Consider the following 16,259-nt stretch of genomic DNA (forward strand, 5'->3'; position numbering starts at 1 on the left):
GGTCCCACTGGTGCCCCACCACCTCCCCCTTGAGCTCCCAAAGGAGATGTCCGGACACAGACTTTATGATGATTCTATTTTTTTCAATGCCAGTGCTGCTCAGCCCTCAGCAGAACCACAGTTTTCATGAAATAAACAGTGACTATATAAAAGTCCACCTTTCTGAAACTGAAATCTGAGCTCAGGTGAAAGTTTCTTCTTTCCCAAGAAGCCGAGCCTATGGCCCGTGGAGAGAGGCAAGGTTCTCCAGGTGAGGGGAGCCACACCTGGGTCCTGCCTTCAAGTCACAGCCACACCAGCTCACACGGGAGTCTCAACTCCCGGAAGTCAAAGTCTTAAGACGGCGGGTGGCCCAGACTGCCATAGAGGTCAGGCCTGCGGTGCTGGAACACGGGCAGGTGTTGGCGCAACTGCCGCAGGTAACGGAGGTCGATTCGGGCAAGGCAGAGGCCTGGTCCTTCAGGGCAGCGGGCCACCACCGTTCCCCAGGGATCCACCACCATGCTGTGGCCATAGCTTGCTCTCTTCTCATGGTGGCGTCCACACTGTGCTGCTGCCACCACGTAGCACTGGGTTTCAATGGCACGGGCCCGCAGCAATACCTGGGGGTGGGGGGGAGATGTGTGTTCAGTTAGGTAGGCAGCAGCTAGTGGGTAACTGATAGGTGAGGAACATTACAGGCCAGTTCACTCGTTGTGACCATTCTGATAATTGCCTGGGAATGATTTACTGTGTTAATTATTCTTCAACATAATGAGAGGCAACAGTCTAGGGAATGACTTTCCCACTAGGTGGAGAGGGGAGGAAAACCCTTCAGCTGGTAGGGCCAAGGGAGGAGAATGAAGTTCAAAGAAGGCCTGTATGTGTGTGGTTTGTTTTTTTGTTTCGTTTTGTTTTTAAAGATTGGATTATTTATTTGAGAGAGGGAGAGAGCGCAAGTAGGAGGAAGAATCCCAAGCAGACTCCGCACTGAGTGCAGAGCCCGATGCAGGGCTCGATCCCACAACCCCCAGATCATGACCTGAGCTGAAACCAAGATTCGAATGCTCAACTGACTGCACCCTCCAGGCGCCCTGAAGGCCCTTATGTTTTGAAGAGGGGTCCTTTTACCTCCCAGTGGGCTGGGCCTGTAACAGATCCAAAAGCTGAAGGGTAGGTAAGTATTTCTGCTCCAGCCTGAGCCAGTGCCAGAGAGAGTTCCGGAAACCGCATATCATAGCAGATAGCTAGACCAATCTGGAATGAAAAACAGCCTAATGCCCCTGAACCGTTTGTCATAGCATCTACGCATACCCGCCGCCTACCCCACTCCTTAGGGCTGGCCATCCTCTATTACTTCGAAGTACATCTATGTTCCTCTTCCCGGCCTCATCCTTACACAGCTCCCACCTTGCCTGCTGGTGTACTGACAGGAGACTCAAGACTGGGCCCAGGAATGGTAGAGTCGCTCTCATGCATAGGCCCCTGTCCCGGAATCTCCATATCACACAGATGGGTCTTCCTGTAAGTGGCCACCACTGACCCTGGAGGAAGAGGGAGAAGGAATACTCAGTGCTGGTGTTCTAGAAGCCCAGCTTAGTTCCTCTCCTCCCAGGGGGCTAGCTCATAAGCTAGGATCAGAAGCACAAACACCTCTAAAACTCTTGACCAAGGAAAACAGACCGAGGTGAGAAACAATTCTGCAGAATGTTGGTTTAGCTCGAAGAGCCAGGAAAGAGAAGGCTAAAGAGTTACAAAGTCTCACCCTTGTCGTTCAGAAGCACGTGACAATTGTAGATTTTCTGAGTCTGCTCCCAGTCTTGGCCCCGCTCGTGGAAACCACCCAAGGACAGCCAGAGTCCACACTCCCTGGGGGGTGGGGGAGGAAGGCAAGGGGGAGGAGGCAACACTGGCAACTCTTCTCAATGTTCTACCCTCCTGTCTAGCAATCTGGGGACACTGCCCAACAGAGAAACTATCTTTCCCTCCCCCTTTTCCCCAATACCTGGCAAGCTGGGTATATTCTCCCAAAAGGTTCCCACCCAGTGGCTCAGACAAGTGTAGTGTCTCTGCAGGGTCCCTTGCAATGAAGTCAAATGCCTCAGGCAGGAAGGCGAGGCAAGCACCCAGTCTCGCAGCCTCTCGAACAAGCTCAGCGCATGTTTTGAAGTTCTCCTGCTTGTCCGGTGTTGATGTTACCTGGCACACAGCCACCAGCGGCAGTTCCCAGGAAGAGGAGGAGATAGCCATGGCTCTGGCCCTGTGAGTTGGCACAGGCAGGACTCAGATATCCCAGAATGGGGAAATGGAATAGTAAGGGTCCCAAATGGGGTTGCAGGAGGGCTGCAGGGCCCTTTGATTTCTTCTCCTCAGGGCACCCACTGATGAAATGTTCTGTGAATGGCTGGTACCCCCGTGTTTCCCACCCTCTATTCATTTAACAAACATTTCTGGAGCATCTACTATGTGACAGGCACTGAGGAATGAGCAAAACATGTTACCTGGGCTGTGCACAAAGTACTGAGAGTCGAGGTATCCGGAGTCCAGGACACAGAAGAAGGGACAGGAGCTGGTGAGGAGGCCTGACGATGAAGCCCAGCCTGAGGAAGGTGAGAAATCAGGAAGCCAACCGCTCCCTCAAGCAGTGTATTTCTAGGATTCTCTGACCTCTCTCTTCACACTGTGAGGCTGAATCAGGGCCCTCCCAGTAAAACCCCCCAAGTCTTCAAAACCCTCTTTAGTGTGAGTAATTATGGGCTACAGAAAGAGATCATACAGTGGGAAGATGGAGGAAAGGGCTTTGCTCGGCGCCTGAGTACCTGGACCTCCAGGGATCTGTACTAGACTGAAGCCCTGTTCCCGAGCGGAACGCATCCGCGGTTCAAGCCTCCAAGAAACTTCCTCGCTTTTTTTCCCAGCCTCTCTCCTCGCCTGCGCACCTGCAGAGCTTTGCTGCTCCAAGCATATTCCACCCCTCACCCCGCCATCTCGGAGCGGAAGTTCACCTGCCCCGGTTCCCCGCCACCCGTGGAGGGCAGAGGGCACTGGCACCCACGCAGATCCCAACCCGCGTCCCCACGCTCCAGTTAACCCGTCCTTTCCGCCTCTCCCAGGGGCAGTGTCTCTGCGGCACAAGTTAAAGCACTGCAGGCGGAATTCACCGCGGCCGGCAGAATAGGCAGCAGGTCCTACATGAAGCTTCGGCCACAACCATCCGCAGGATCCGAACCGAACCGCAGCCTGGAAGCACAGGCACCCGGGCGAGTGGGCGGTAACTCCCAGGCCGGATGTGACGCACGGCGGGGCGGGGCCGCGCACGCCGGAAGCCCAGCAGGCGACGAAGATGGCGGAGAGCAGCGGTCGCACCGGCAAGAGCAGCGGTAGCGGCGCGGGCAAAGGGGCGGTGTCGGCAGAGCAGGTGAGGAGCGGAGAACGCGAAGGAGGAAAACCGAGCCGGCTCCGGAGTCGATGCGGGGAGAGGGGGGAGCCTGTGGCTGGTGCAGGCCTCGCCCCGGTCCCACCTTTGCGAGGCCGCCTAGAGAGGGGAGGGTCCTTGGAGGAGCCGGCCGAGCCCCCCGGGAGAGAGCCCGAGGGTTGGTAGGTGAAGGCCACGCCTCCCTTGGGGTGTTGGGTGCGCCGGCAGGAGGCCCAGAGCCGGGAGATGCGGGGTGTGGGAGGATGCACAGTGGTGAGGGGAGATAGGTCGTCGCTTTCCCCCCTTCTCCGCACCCTCAAACCGGATAGGCTGGGCCAGGCAGCTCGTAACGAATCCCGGGGGACTCGTCAACGGGCTGGTTGTGTGGTCTGTTACGTGACCCTGAAACCACGTTGACAGTCGCCCTCGCTCTGCAGAGCCACGTGACTCACATACTTGAACAGTGTAGCGTTCCATACTATTTTGATTCGCAAGTCATTATTAGATTGAATTTCTTTATTGACCAGAAACCCTTTTCTAACCCGAGTTTGCATTTCCCCCAGTGTCTAGCATCGGGAGACGTTTGATAAATAACTCAGAAAGCCTTTTGTGGCGTGGGAGCCATGGTTTGCCAGTGGTGGGGCTAGTGTTGACTAGAGGTGGGAAGAAATCTACATGATAGAAAGGAAAACGGAACAGCTCTTTTAATTACAGGCTCACTTACCAGTTATTTGTTGAGCAGTTACTACAGGCAAAGCCATCTACATTAAGATTTTTCGAATTGCCACATGCAGTCAAGGAGCTCATCGTAAAATAAGACGTACAAAATGCCAACATGGGGCAAAGGATGAGTGTCCTAACAGGTACAAAGTGCTGTGGGATTTTGTGGAGGAGTGAAAGGATAGTTTCTACCCTCTGGGGTGGGGAGTTGTGGAAGGGAAGGGAGAAGGAACCTAATATTTTCTGAGGCTCTACTATGTGCTAGGCCCTCTGCTTGGTACAGGGAAGCAGATACATGAAGTAGACCTTGTTTTCAGGATCGCTCACAGACTCATTTGAGAAAAGAGAAACCAAACAGCAGAGATGTACAATATTCTGTACAGGCCCCTCTTTATGCCAGCTAGAAAAGGGACTGTCTAACTAAGCAGGAGGTTATGGGATTTGAGGAGTGGGTGGGAAACGGGAGCTGTGTTATAGTGGGGTGGCTGAGAGCGTAAGAAGTGCTCTGAGGTTTGGCAGGTCTGTGTTTGAATCAGGTATCTACTATTTATTATGTGTAGATGACCTTCCATGAGTTACTTCTCTCACCTTTTCCCTCCTGTAAAAATATAATGGTGCATATCTCATCACTGTTTGGATTATTAGACAAGAAATGCATGTAAAGTGTTTTTGCACGGTGACTGGAATAGAGTGTGTTTGTTTTTCTGGAAGAGATAATCCTTCAATTCAATTCTAAAGGATGAGAGAAGTTAGTCAAGCAAAGAAGGAAGTAGAGAATTTCCTGGGTAGAGGGACTCATGTACTTAAAATCACTGAGGCATGAACCTGCCTGGCGTGTTTAGGATGCAGGTAGACAGACTTAAAATATAGGATGGAATGCAGACCTTCAGTGTGAAGAAAAAGGGATAGGAATCTAGGACGTTTCTCAGATTTCTGTCTTTGATGGATGCGGGTGTCATAGGGAATGTAGGCGGATAGGAAATGTCGGAGTGGGGGTGGGGAAGTAAGTTTAGTTTGGGGTTTTGAGTTTGGGTTTTATTATTATTTTTTTAAGATTTTATTTATTTATTTGACAGAGAGAAGCCCAAGTAGGCAGAGAGGCAGGCAGACAGAGAGGGGGGGAAGCAGGCTCCCTGCTGAGAAGAGATCCGGATTCGGGGCTTGATCCCAGAATCCTGAGATCATGACCTGAGCCGAAGGCAGAGGCTTAACCCACTGAGCCACCCAGGCGCCCCTGACTTATAAATCTTGAGTTACAGAAATCTGAGTCTGAGATATAGATTAGAGAATTTTAAGCTTATGGATGGTAGACAAAGTCATGGTTATGGGCAAAATCATCATGCCTTTGTACAGAAAGTGAAAAAAGAAGCAGAAGAAGGGTGGAACCAATATTTAAGGGTTATGGAGAAAGGAAGCCCTCAAAAGAAATTGAGCAGTTGTGATAATTGAGTTCTGAGGCTGTTTCGCTTAATGTTCTGTGGCCTTTGTGTTCCAGAGAGAACACTGGGTAAAAGATAAAAGATTTATTGGGGTGTCTGGCTGGCTCAGTAGGTAGTGCATGTGATTCTCGATCATAAGGTGGTGAGTTCAAGCCCCATGTTGGGCCTAGAGATGACTTCTTAAAAAAATAAACACACACACACACACACACACAGACACATTTATCACTCCTGCAAATGTGAGCTGCATGTGTCCCTTGTAAACAAGATGGAAGGAAGTAACACGCTGTACTAGGTACTTTACTTGTTTTTTGATCTGTTATTTAATTGCTGCTATTTGGAGTAGGTTATATTGTCCTGCCTTTATAGATAAGGACATTTGCATTTCAGACACTTTAACTTACCCAGAGTCAGTAACTGGAAGAGTAGGGCTTTCAATTGAGGGAGTGATTTGAGAATCAGACAGACATACTTTCCCATTTATACATGATCCTTTTAGAGATGTTTGAGCTAAGCCTGAAGGATTGGATAGATTTGAACAGGTGGTAATGGAAATAGGATATTAGGGAATAGGATAAGAGGATAGCTAGGGAAAGCACAGGCTGATGCAAAGTACAGGGACTGGTTAGTTTAGCTAAATCATGAGGTATGTGAAAGATGTGCTTAAAGCAAGCTGAATCTTTGCATGACAAAGAATTTGGAACTTTTTAATGTAAGCGGTGAGGGAGTCACAGAAGGATGTCTGGTATACTGTTGTTATTTTTCTGTTACATAAAATAAGATACGTTCTTTGTGGAAATGTAGAAAACACAGGAAAAAGTACAAAATAAGAAATAAATTGCCCATGATTCTCGTATCCCAAATTAACTACTATTACCTTTATGGAATATATCCTTTGATACACTCCAAAAGAGGTTTCTCCCCCTCCTTTATGTTTTTTGTTTGTTTTAGATTTTTACTTATTTATTTGAAAGAGAAAGATCACAAGTAGGCAGAGAGGCAAGTGGGGTGGTGGGAGGGAGCTGGCTCTCTGCTGAGCAGAGAGCCCGGTTCGGGGCTCCATCCCAGGACCCTGAGACCATGACCTGAGCCGAAAGGCAGAGGTTTAACCCACTGAGTTCCCCAGGCGCCCCTGTCTTCATGTTACTGGTGAAGAAACAGGTTTGAATAAGAGATAACTTGGTTAGATTGTGAAGCCATTTCTGACCGACTTCAGGGCTCCTTCTTCTAACATTTAAGTATGGGTCTAGAATTTCTGAGAAGGCCTGGGTTTGCAGGCAGTAGAATAAAGGCAATTGTTGAAGCTATAGAAGTAGCTAAGATACCAATTGAAATGGTCTAGGTCATAAAGAAAGTACTATGAAAAGAATCTTAGATCCTGTCTCCATGGTGGGGAGGAGAGGAAGAACTTCAGAAAGAGGAAGGGAGTGGTTTTTTTGTTTTTGTTTTTTTAAGATTTTATTTATTTATCATAGAGACAGTGCGTGCACACAAGCAGGCAGAATGGCAGGCAAAGGCCGAAGAGAGAAGCAGGCAACCCGCAGAGCTAGGAACCAGATACGGGACTCTATCCCAGAAGCCTGGGATTACGACCTGAGCCAAAGGCAGCAGCTCAACCAACTGAGCCACCCAGGCGTCCCAGGAAGGAGTATTAAGAGAGGTAGGAGATCAAAAGAACCGAAAGGCCCTGGAAGCTAAAAGAGAGAAGAGGGGGTGCCTGGGTGGCTCAGTGGGTTAAAGCCTCTACCTTCGGCTCAGGTCATGATCCCAGGGTCCTGATCCCGAGATCCCACATCGGGCTCTCTGCTCAGCAGGGAGCTTGCTTCCTCCTCTCTCTCTCTCACTCTCTCTGCCTGCCTCTCTGCCTACTTGTAATCTCTGTCTGTCAAATAAATAAATAAAATCTTATAAATAAATAAATAAATAAATAAATAAAATAAATGAGAGAAGAGAACCTTCCTTGTATTGTGCACTGGACATGTTCCCTCAGTTTAGTTCTCCTTGCTATCCTGAGGCAGTGGTTCTCAGCTTTGACTTTGCGCCTGGAGAAATGTAATCTTGGAGACGTTTTTTGTTGTCACAAGTAGGAGCTGCTTCTGGCTCTCAGTGGGTAGAAGCAGAGAGCTTGCTGAATCTCCTGCATTGCTCAGGACAGCTCCCCCATAAGAAATTATTCTCCTGCCCAGAATATCAGTAGTGCTGATGTTTAGAAACATCATGGTAGGGGCACCTGGGTGGCTCAGTGGTTAAGACGCTGCCTTCAGCTCAGGTCATGATCTCGGGGTCCTGGGATTGAGCCCCGCATTGGGCTCTCTGCTCAGCAGGGAGCCTGCTTCCTCCTCTCTCTCTGCCTGCCTCTCTGCTTGCTTGTGATCTCTCTCTCTGTCAAATAAATAAATAAAATCTTAAAAAAAGAAAAAAAAAACATTATGGTATACCATGCGGGATATATGATATATCCATATATGAGATCTATTTTAAAAATGAGAAAACCAAGAGAAAAATTAGTAACTGGCCAAACAGTAACTAGCCAAACAACAGGGAAAACTAGGATATGAACCCATGTCGGACCCAAGTCTGGGCTATTTCCACCTGCCGTGTTGCTCCTTAAAGGAAGAGAGTAGAGGGCCAGCCTCTGCCTTCGGCTCAGATCATGATCTCAGGGTCCTGGGATCGAGCCCCTGCATTGGGTTCTCTGCTTGACAAGGAGCCTGCTCCCCCCTGCCCCCGCCTCTGCCTGCCTCTCTGCCTACTTGTGATCTCTGTCTGTCGAATAAATAAAATCTTAAAAAAAAAAAAAAAAAAAAGAGAGAGTAGAGAGGCAGAGTGAAAATTGAGAAAAAAATTGTTGAATATGGTACGAGGCCATTTGTGATTTTTGAGAGGACAGTTCACTAAGTAGCGATAGTTTATAGCTAGTGATGGAGAGAAGGCAGTTTGGGAGTTGGCTTGGGAATGAATGGGAGGCGAGGAAAGGAGGCAGTGAGTCCGGAATAATCCTAAAAGAAGATGAAGAGAAGGGCTGAGAACCATTATTTGTTGGAGTATTAAGGTCAAGGATGTTTTCTTTTTTAAAAAAAGATTTTATTTTATTTCTTTATTAGAGAGAGAGAGTGTGTGTCTGGGTACATACAGAGCGAGAGGGACAGGCAGACTCCCAGCTGATCCGGGAGCCTGAGGACGTGGGGCTTGATCCCAGGACTCCAAGATCATGTCCTGAGCCAAAGGGAGACTCTGAACTGAGCCACCCAGGAGCCTCTGGTCAAAGACATTTTCTTCATAGTTGAGTATGTCAGGAAAGGGGGCACTGAACTGAAAAGAGGATATTTAGTGAGTGACACCCCAGAAAATGCTTTTCCAGGTCAATCTAGTCATAATTCTTGACCTATTGTTCTGTTCTTCACTGACCCCAATAAGAGTAAACATCATGTAGGAAAGCAGGCCAAAGGACATTTTGGAGGTAAAGCTAATGATTACAGATTTTTCCTGAAGTCACCAACACTATATGGTATTGATTAAATTAAAAAAAGAGAGAGAGAAAAGGGAACATTTAAATCAAACGAAAATAGTTTGACTTTTTTTTTTTTAAGATTTTATTTATTTATTTATTAGAGAGAGAGAGAAAGCATGGGCAGGGGTAGGGCAAAGGGAGTGGGGAAAACAGACTCCCCACTGAGCACGGCGCCTGCTGGGTCCCGAGGTTCACGACCTGAGCTGAAGTCAACTACTTAACCGACTGAGCCATCCAGGCGCCCTTGATGTATTTTTTTGAGATTTTCTTTTTTCACTAATCTCTACATCCAGAATGGGACTGGAACTCACAACCCTGAGATCAAGAGTCTTAGGCTTTGCTGACTGAGCTGGCCAGTGCCTGCCGCCCCCCTTCCCTCACCCAGTTTGACCTTAATGAGAGGTGATAATATGACAAGCCGGTAGAAATACATCAGTAGAAAATGGATTCTTAGAGTTCAATAAACCTGGGTGGAAGTACTGGTTCCCTGTGTTATTTTCTTACCCACACCCCACCAGCCTCGGTCTGCTGATCTATAAAGTGAAGTACATGTCTTATAATGTGTTTTTATTTTAGAATTAAGTGAGATAAAGAGGAGCAGAGTGCTTGGCAGATAGTGGTGCTCTTTTACTTACAAACTGTGGGAGGAAGGTATATTACTGTAGGACTGTGGAAAAAATAGGTATTTAAAAAGAGGTTGTATTTGCATATTTAAAATTTCAAAAAAGGTTAACAGTAAAGCTTAGAAGGCAGGCTGCATGGTTGAAAATTAGGAACACAAGAGAATTGGAAAAATTTTCTACCAGAAAAATTTAGGGGGGGGCGCCTGGGTGGCTCAGTTGGTTAAGCGTCTGCCTTTGGCTGAGGTTGTAATCCCAGGGTCCTGGGATCAAGTCCCGTGTCGGGCTCCCTGCTCAGCGGGGAGTCTGCTTCTCCCGCAGCCCTCCACCTCTACTTAATGCTGTCTCTCACTTTCTCTCTCTCAAATAAGTAAATAAAATCTTTAAACAAAAATTTAAGGAATTGATATGTTTTATTTTATTTTTAGTTTTTTTTTCTTCTTTATTTTTAAAAGATTATAGTTATATTTGAGAGAGAGCATGAGAGGGGAAGGGTCAGAGGGAGAAGCAGACTCCTTGCTGAGCAGGGAGATTGATATTTTAAATTTTTTTTTTAAAAGATTTTATTTATTTGACAGAGAATGAGAGAACACAAGTAGGTGTAGAGAGAGGAGCAGGCTCCCCGCTAAGCAGAGCGCCCTATGTGGGGCTCGAAGCAGGACTCGATCCCAAGACCCTGGGATTATGACCTGAGCTGAAGGCAGACACTTAACCTCCTGAGCCACCCAGGTGCCCTAATATGCTTTTATTATTATTATTATTGTTATTATTATATATTTTTAGAGAGCGGGTCCCACATACACTCGAGTGAGGAAGAGGGGCTGGGCGAGTGGGAGAGAGAACCCTAAGCAGGCTCCACGCTCAGCACAGAACCTGACGTGGGGCTCCGTCTTGTGACCCTTATGACCCTAGGCCCAAATCAAGAGGCAGACATTGAACTGACTGAACCATCCAGACATGATGCGCATTTATATGTGAGCACATGGAAGGGGTTAACATACGGGATGTGTTGACTAATTTTATTTTGGTAATCATTTCATGGTATGTACACAAATCATAATCTTGTATACCTTAAACTTACACAATGTCATGTGGCAGTTACATCTCAGTAAAGCTGGGGGGATAAAAAGGAAAACCTTGTCCCGCATAAAATTGTTTGTACATTCCAGTTAGGAGAATGTGAAGAGCTCTGTATAGTTACCAGGATTGAAGTTACTTTTGAATAGAATAAACAGCTGGTATTTTAATTTAATTGGATTCTTTCTCAGTAGGGAGGTTTACAAATGTAAGATGATGAGTTTAGTAGGGCGGAGAGAGTCAGCAGTAACCTGGCCATCCCTGATTATAGCAGACAACTTCAGGAGAACAGGAATAAGGGAAAGAGAAGGAAATTTAATTCTAGCCCTAGGGGAGAAGATCATTAGAAAAGTTGTATTTGGGGGCGCCTGGGTGGCTCAGTGGGTTAAGCCTCTGCCTTTGGCTCAGGTCATGATCTCAGGGTCCTGGGATGGAGCCCCGCATCAGGCTCTCTGCTCGGCAGTGAGCTTGCTTCCCCCTTACTCTCTGCCTACTTGTGATCTCTCTCTCTCTGTCAAATAAATAAATAAAATCTTAAAAAAAAAGAAAAGTTGTATTTTAACAGGAAGAATGTGGGGCTGCATCACAGCCTCTGTCTTCATTATGGGGCAGAGCCCAGATATGGCACATTAATACCAGTTTATTTGGCATCTAATTTCCAGTTAGGTTACAGTCAGCTGCTAAGAGGTTTCATTTTCTTTAAGGGCACCAATGGCTGGAATTTTCCATAGTAACTGTGGATAACTCATACATTTAAATAGATTTATTCTAGTTTAACATTTGATTACAGGTTCATAAACTGGACCAGGAGGAAATAGGGGTTGTTAATTAGCAAGAATGTTTGAAGAAAAATTGGAATTAAAAAAAAAAAATCTCTCTTTTGCCTTTAGTTATGTTAAATTGGTGGTTGAGAAGTAGGTTCTTACTAATTTTTTTTAAGGTTTTATTTATTTATTTATTTATTTATTTGACAGACAGAAATCACAAGTAGGCAGAGAGGCAGGCAGAGAGAGAGGGGGAAGAAGGCTCCCTGTTGAGCAGAGAGCCCGATTTGGGGCTTGATCCCAGGACCCTGGGATCATGACCCAAGCCGAAGGCAGAGGCTCAACCCACTGAGCCGCCCAGGCACCCCGATTCTTACTAATTATTAAGGAAAAGAAGTTCAGGCCTCAGAAATCTTAGACTCTTCAGCTGATTTCATTGGTGTATTTAACAACATTTGTCCAGAAGAGTGGGTCATTGGAGTGCTAGGGGAGCACCTAGAATCTGGTTTAGTTATGGAATTTTCATAGGTAAAATTATTTTGATCTGTAATATTGACAGCGGAGAAAAAGCTAACTATAAATGGAATAGTTTGGTATAGGCAGTGGAGGCGAAGGGAGAGAGGCTTATAGAGGATTTAGATTTTCAAGGCATCTGTTGGAGCGAGTGGACGGCGGGGAGGGAGATGGACAGGTTGGGGGCAGCTCACCACTCGAGTGGCAAGGGTCCTCGTCAGACCCGTTCCTTGGCTTTTTGAGCAGTAGAAGGATGTCGGGGTGGCCATTAGGATCTTACTAGCTGTAGATGAGCCTTGCAGGGAGAGCTAGAGATAGAAGATCCTAGTGAGGTTCAGGTGGTTGGTCCTTAGTGGTGGTGAGCTTGGACATGATGTGAGTAGGAGAGCAGGCTCCGGCAGCAGTTCAGGCGGCGGAGCCAGGGCGGGGGCTGGAGCGGGGCGGTGGGGGTTTGGAGAGAGGGCCGTGATAGTAGCGAATGTACTTTACTGCGTACAGAGTCCTTTCATACTCGAGCTCAATAGAGTAGGTCCCGTGTGCGTTTCACATGTAGGAACTAAGGCTAAGAGCGGGCAAGCCGCGGTTCTCTGTTCTGGGTGCACGTTACGGTTATGTGGGAGGGCTTTGACAAATACCGAGGTCTGGGGCAGGGTAGTGTCCCACTCCTCACACTCTTGATTGCGGCTCAGGTCAGGATCTCAGGATCATGGGATGGAGCCCCAGGCTCCGGGCTCAGTGCAGTCAGCTTGGGATTCTCTTTCCCTCTGCCCCGCCCCTGCATGCTTGTGGCACTCTCTCTCTCTTTTTCTCTAAAAATAAGTAAATAAAATCTTAAAAAAAAAAAAAAAAGAAAGAAAGAAAAACTGAAGGCTGGGCCTCACCCAGTGATTGTGTAAATGTCCAGAGGTGCCACTTTTCACACTTTTCACTCCCCTGGGGATGCTGACGAGTAGCCAGGGTTGAGAGCCGTATGATAGAGTATCTGAGGCCATAGAGCTGGTACGTGGCAGAGACAGACCCCGAAACCTGGCCTTTTGTCTCCGGGCCCCAGGTTTTCCTTCTCTTTTCCCCTCCCCTCCCACCCACCCCTGTAATTTTCTGCCCTCGTTACATTTTCTGCCTTTCATGTGATATTCTCGCCAAACCGTCCTCCGAGCCCTGTACTGAGAGTCACAGGGATGGTGATCGTGGTGCCCGGTCAGGTTTTCACGCCATTTTAATTCCCTGCTCCCTTTCTGAGGAGCAAGAAGCTGGCGGTGATTATTCCTCTGGCTTTTACATACACGACTTCCTGCGCCTCCCCTGCACCCCTTTCTCCCCCCGTTTCTCATTCTGCAGGCTTCAGGGAGGGCAGTGCGTCTCCAAGAGCCTATGTTAGTGAGGGTTTCTAGGCTACAGAAACAGACTCTGGCCAACCTTTTGGGTTTCTTTTTAAGCAGTATTTTGGAAGGCTAGTGGGTCTTTCAGAGAATTGAACACAATGAAAAGAGAGGTTCAAGAACTGGGTCACACCGAGTTCAAGAACTAGGGCAGCTTTGGGGATTTCAGGAAGAGGGACCGAGGATCATCTGTGCGTGACAGTTGTCTTCGCGCCTGCTGTCTTCCCGACCTGTTTGTCTCTCCCCCATCAGTTCCTGTACAGAAGCTCTGGTATAGGATAGGTCGCCACCCCCGTGGCCAGGGAGCGTGGGTCCTGTGACTAGTAGCCCCACAAGCAGCCCCCGAGCTCAGGAAGGGCAGTTGCCCTGGGCGGACCAAACGAGGGTTACGACGAGAGTTCCTCGCTACGGAGCCTTAGGTCACAGCCTTCTCTCCCTGCAAGTCCGAGCTCCTGGGGGAGCTCTCCTCCCCGCACCCCCCCATCTGTAGCACCTGCGCCTGTCCCTCACCACCTGGAAGCTGCAGGAGGGGCGGGCAAGTTCCCAGTCGCAGTGGGCTCTCCGGAAGCGTTGAGAGTGGAATTCGGACAGATTAACGGCAGGAATCACAGACTTGGATTCTACCCCTTTTCCGAGGTAGTGTCCGGAGCTTCCCTTCTGTGTGTTGCTGGAGCCTCTGCCATGTCCGCCGTCTCCTCTCTCACTTCACTTTCTCCTCTTCTAAGGTGATCGCTGGCTTCAACCGCCTTCGGCAGGAGCAGCGGGGGCTGGCGTCCAAAGCCGCCGAGCTGGAGATGGAGTTGAACGAGCACAGGTGAGGAGGTGGGGGAGCAGCCAGCGACGGGAGAGTGGGCCGGGCGGTCGCCGCGGGGTGGGCCGACTGCTCAGAGCCGCCCGCTCCCCCCACCCACCCCGCAGCTTGGTGATCGACACCCTGAAGGAGGTGGATGAGGCCCGCAAGTGCTACCGCATGGTGGGAGGCGTGCTGGTGGAGCGGACGGTCAAAGAGGTGCTGCCGGCCCTGGAGAACAACAAGGAGCAGGTGAGCGGAGGCGCCCGACGGGCGCAGGAGGGGAGCCGGGTGCAGGCGAGCAGGTAGGAGCCCCTGTTAAAGACCGTGTAAGCAGCCTGTCGGCCTGTGCTTGTTAGGATGCTCTGAGTCTAGACTCAGACGGCAGTAGTGCGCGCTGCCAGCCTCTCGCCCTGCGCCCTGGGACCTGGCTGAGCTGGGGGAGAGGAGGCGGCGAGAGCCGTGTTTCAACCAGTGTAGTCCGTGGATGCCTGCATCCGGGTCCTCTGGACGACCATCTAAAATGCTGCTTCCTGGGGCGCCTGGGTGGCTCAGTGGGTTAAGCCGCTGCCTTCGGCTCAGGTCATGATCTCAGGGTCCTGGGATCGAGTCCCGCATCGGGCTCTCTGCTCAGCAGGGAGCCTGCTTCCTCCTCTCTCTCTGCCTGCCTCTCTGCCTGCTTGTGATCTCTCTCTGTCAAATAAATAAATAAATAAAATCTTAAAAAAAAAAAAAATAAATAAAATGCTGCTTCCTGGGGCGCCTGGCTCAGTGGGTTAAAGCCTCTGCCTTCAGCTCAGGTCATGGTCCCAGAGTCCTCGGATCAAGCCCTGCATCGGCCTGTTTGGGGATCAGGGAGCCTGCTTCCCCACCCCCTCTCTGCCTGACACTCTGCCTACTTGTGATCTCTGTCAAATAAATAAATAAAATCTTTAAAAAAATAAAAATAAAAAAATAAGTGCAGCTTCCTGGGGCACCTGGGTGGCTCAGTTGGTTAAGCAACTGCCTTCGGCTCAGGTCATGATTCTGGAGTCCTAGGATGGAGTTACGCATCCGGCTCCCATCTCCACGGGGCGTCTGCTTCTCCCTCTGACTTTGCTTCTCATGCTCTCTCCCTCTCTCTCTCAAATAAATAAATTAAAATCTTTTTTAAAAAATGATATTTTTATACCATTTTTGGACCCACTGATTCAGGACAATTAGAGGTGGGGCCTGTGGAGTGGTTTTTTTTTTTTTTTTTAAGTAATCTCTGTGCCCAGCGTGGGGCTTGAACCCACAAGCCTGAGATCAGGAGTCATATGCTTTACCAACGAGCCAGCCGGGTACCCCATGGAATGGCGTTTTAAAAACAGCCACAGCCCAAGTGGTTCTTTGTACATTAAAGTCATTAAATGATTTTTGATTTTTTGAGAGAGGCAGACTTCCAGGGTCTGGGCTCTGCTGTCAGTACTGGGTGAGGCCCAAGGTATCACCCTTCCGTCAGTCCCCAGCCAGTGCCAGCCATCCCAGCCAGGGGCAGGGAGTGCTAAAATCCTGTTCTGTAATCCCTGTCGCTTGCCCTCTAGATACAGAAGATCATTGAGGCACTCACACAGCAGCTTCAGGCAAAGGGAAGAGAATTAAATGAATTCCGGGAAAAGCACAACATTCGTCTGGTGGGGGAAGATGAGAAGCCGGCAGCCAAGGAGAGCTCGGAAGGGGCCGGAGCTAAGTCCGGCTCAGCGGGAGTGCTGGTCTCCTAGGGACCAAGGCCTTTGCATTGTTTTCTACCCTGACTCCCACTTCTCCTCATTTCTCTTTATTGTTATTATTATTATTTTCTCTGCTATTGTAATATTTTTTTGTTAATTAAATGTTTTGGTCAGAATGCTCAGCTCTAGCCTGAAGCTTTCTCCCAGTGTTAGGGGTGGGATTTGCATGAGGCATGGCAAGCCTAGGACTTGTGGAGTTTGGGTCCATCAGGCTCACAAACGAGAGGAGGTCCCATATTTTATCCTTTCCCTTGCAAATAAAGATGTGGCTGCTTGTTGACTGCCCTTCCCACAAAAAGAC

The 16,259-nt window shown here is 48.7% G+C and overlaps 2 protein-coding genes across 5 annotated transcripts; one reads left to right on the forward strand and one right to left on the reverse strand.

Moving 5' to 3' along the window:
• Positions 1-59: 59 nt before the first annotated feature.
• NIT1 (nitrilase 1) lies at positions 60-3,284 on the reverse strand. Of its 4 annotated transcripts, none has more exons than XM_032317985.1 (7): positions 2,799-3,284; positions 2,481-2,579; positions 2,179-2,239; positions 1,745-1,848; positions 1,390-1,523; positions 1,111-1,236; positions 60-602 (listed from the first exon to the last, which is right to left on the reverse strand). In XM_032317985.1, exons 1-7 carry the CDS (start codon positions 2,851-2,853, stop codon positions 336-338), a joined length of 846 nt encoding a protein of 281 aa, XP_032173876.1. In that variant the 5' UTR covers positions 2,854-3,284; the 3' UTR covers positions 60-335. The 4 variants fall into 4 exon arrangements, with proteins under 4 accessions (XP_032173876.1, XP_032173877.1, XP_032173879.1 ...); XM_032317986.1 differs by having other exon boundaries at positions 1,985-2,239; positions 3,141-3,267; XM_032317988.1 differs by having other exon boundaries at positions 1,985-2,239; positions 3,172-3,256.
• PFDN2 (prefoldin subunit 2) lies at positions 3,280-16,249 on the forward strand. The gene is made up of 4 exons (XM_032318010.1): positions 3,280-3,397; positions 14,143-14,231; positions 14,336-14,459; positions 15,773-16,249. Exons 1-4 carry the CDS (start codon positions 3,323-3,325, stop codon positions 15,947-15,949), a joined length of 465 nt encoding a protein of 154 aa, XP_032173901.1. The 5' UTR covers positions 3,280-3,322; the 3' UTR covers positions 15,950-16,249.
• Positions 16,250-16,259: the final 10 nt, after the last annotated feature.

The sequence above is a fragment of the Mustela erminea genome, chromosome 17, assembly GCF_009829155.1.
Source record: "Mustela erminea isolate mMusErm1 chromosome 17, mMusErm1.Pri, whole genome shotgun sequence".
NCBI classification, from domain to species: domain Eukaryota; kingdom Metazoa; phylum Chordata; class Mammalia; order Carnivora; family Mustelidae; genus Mustela; species Mustela erminea.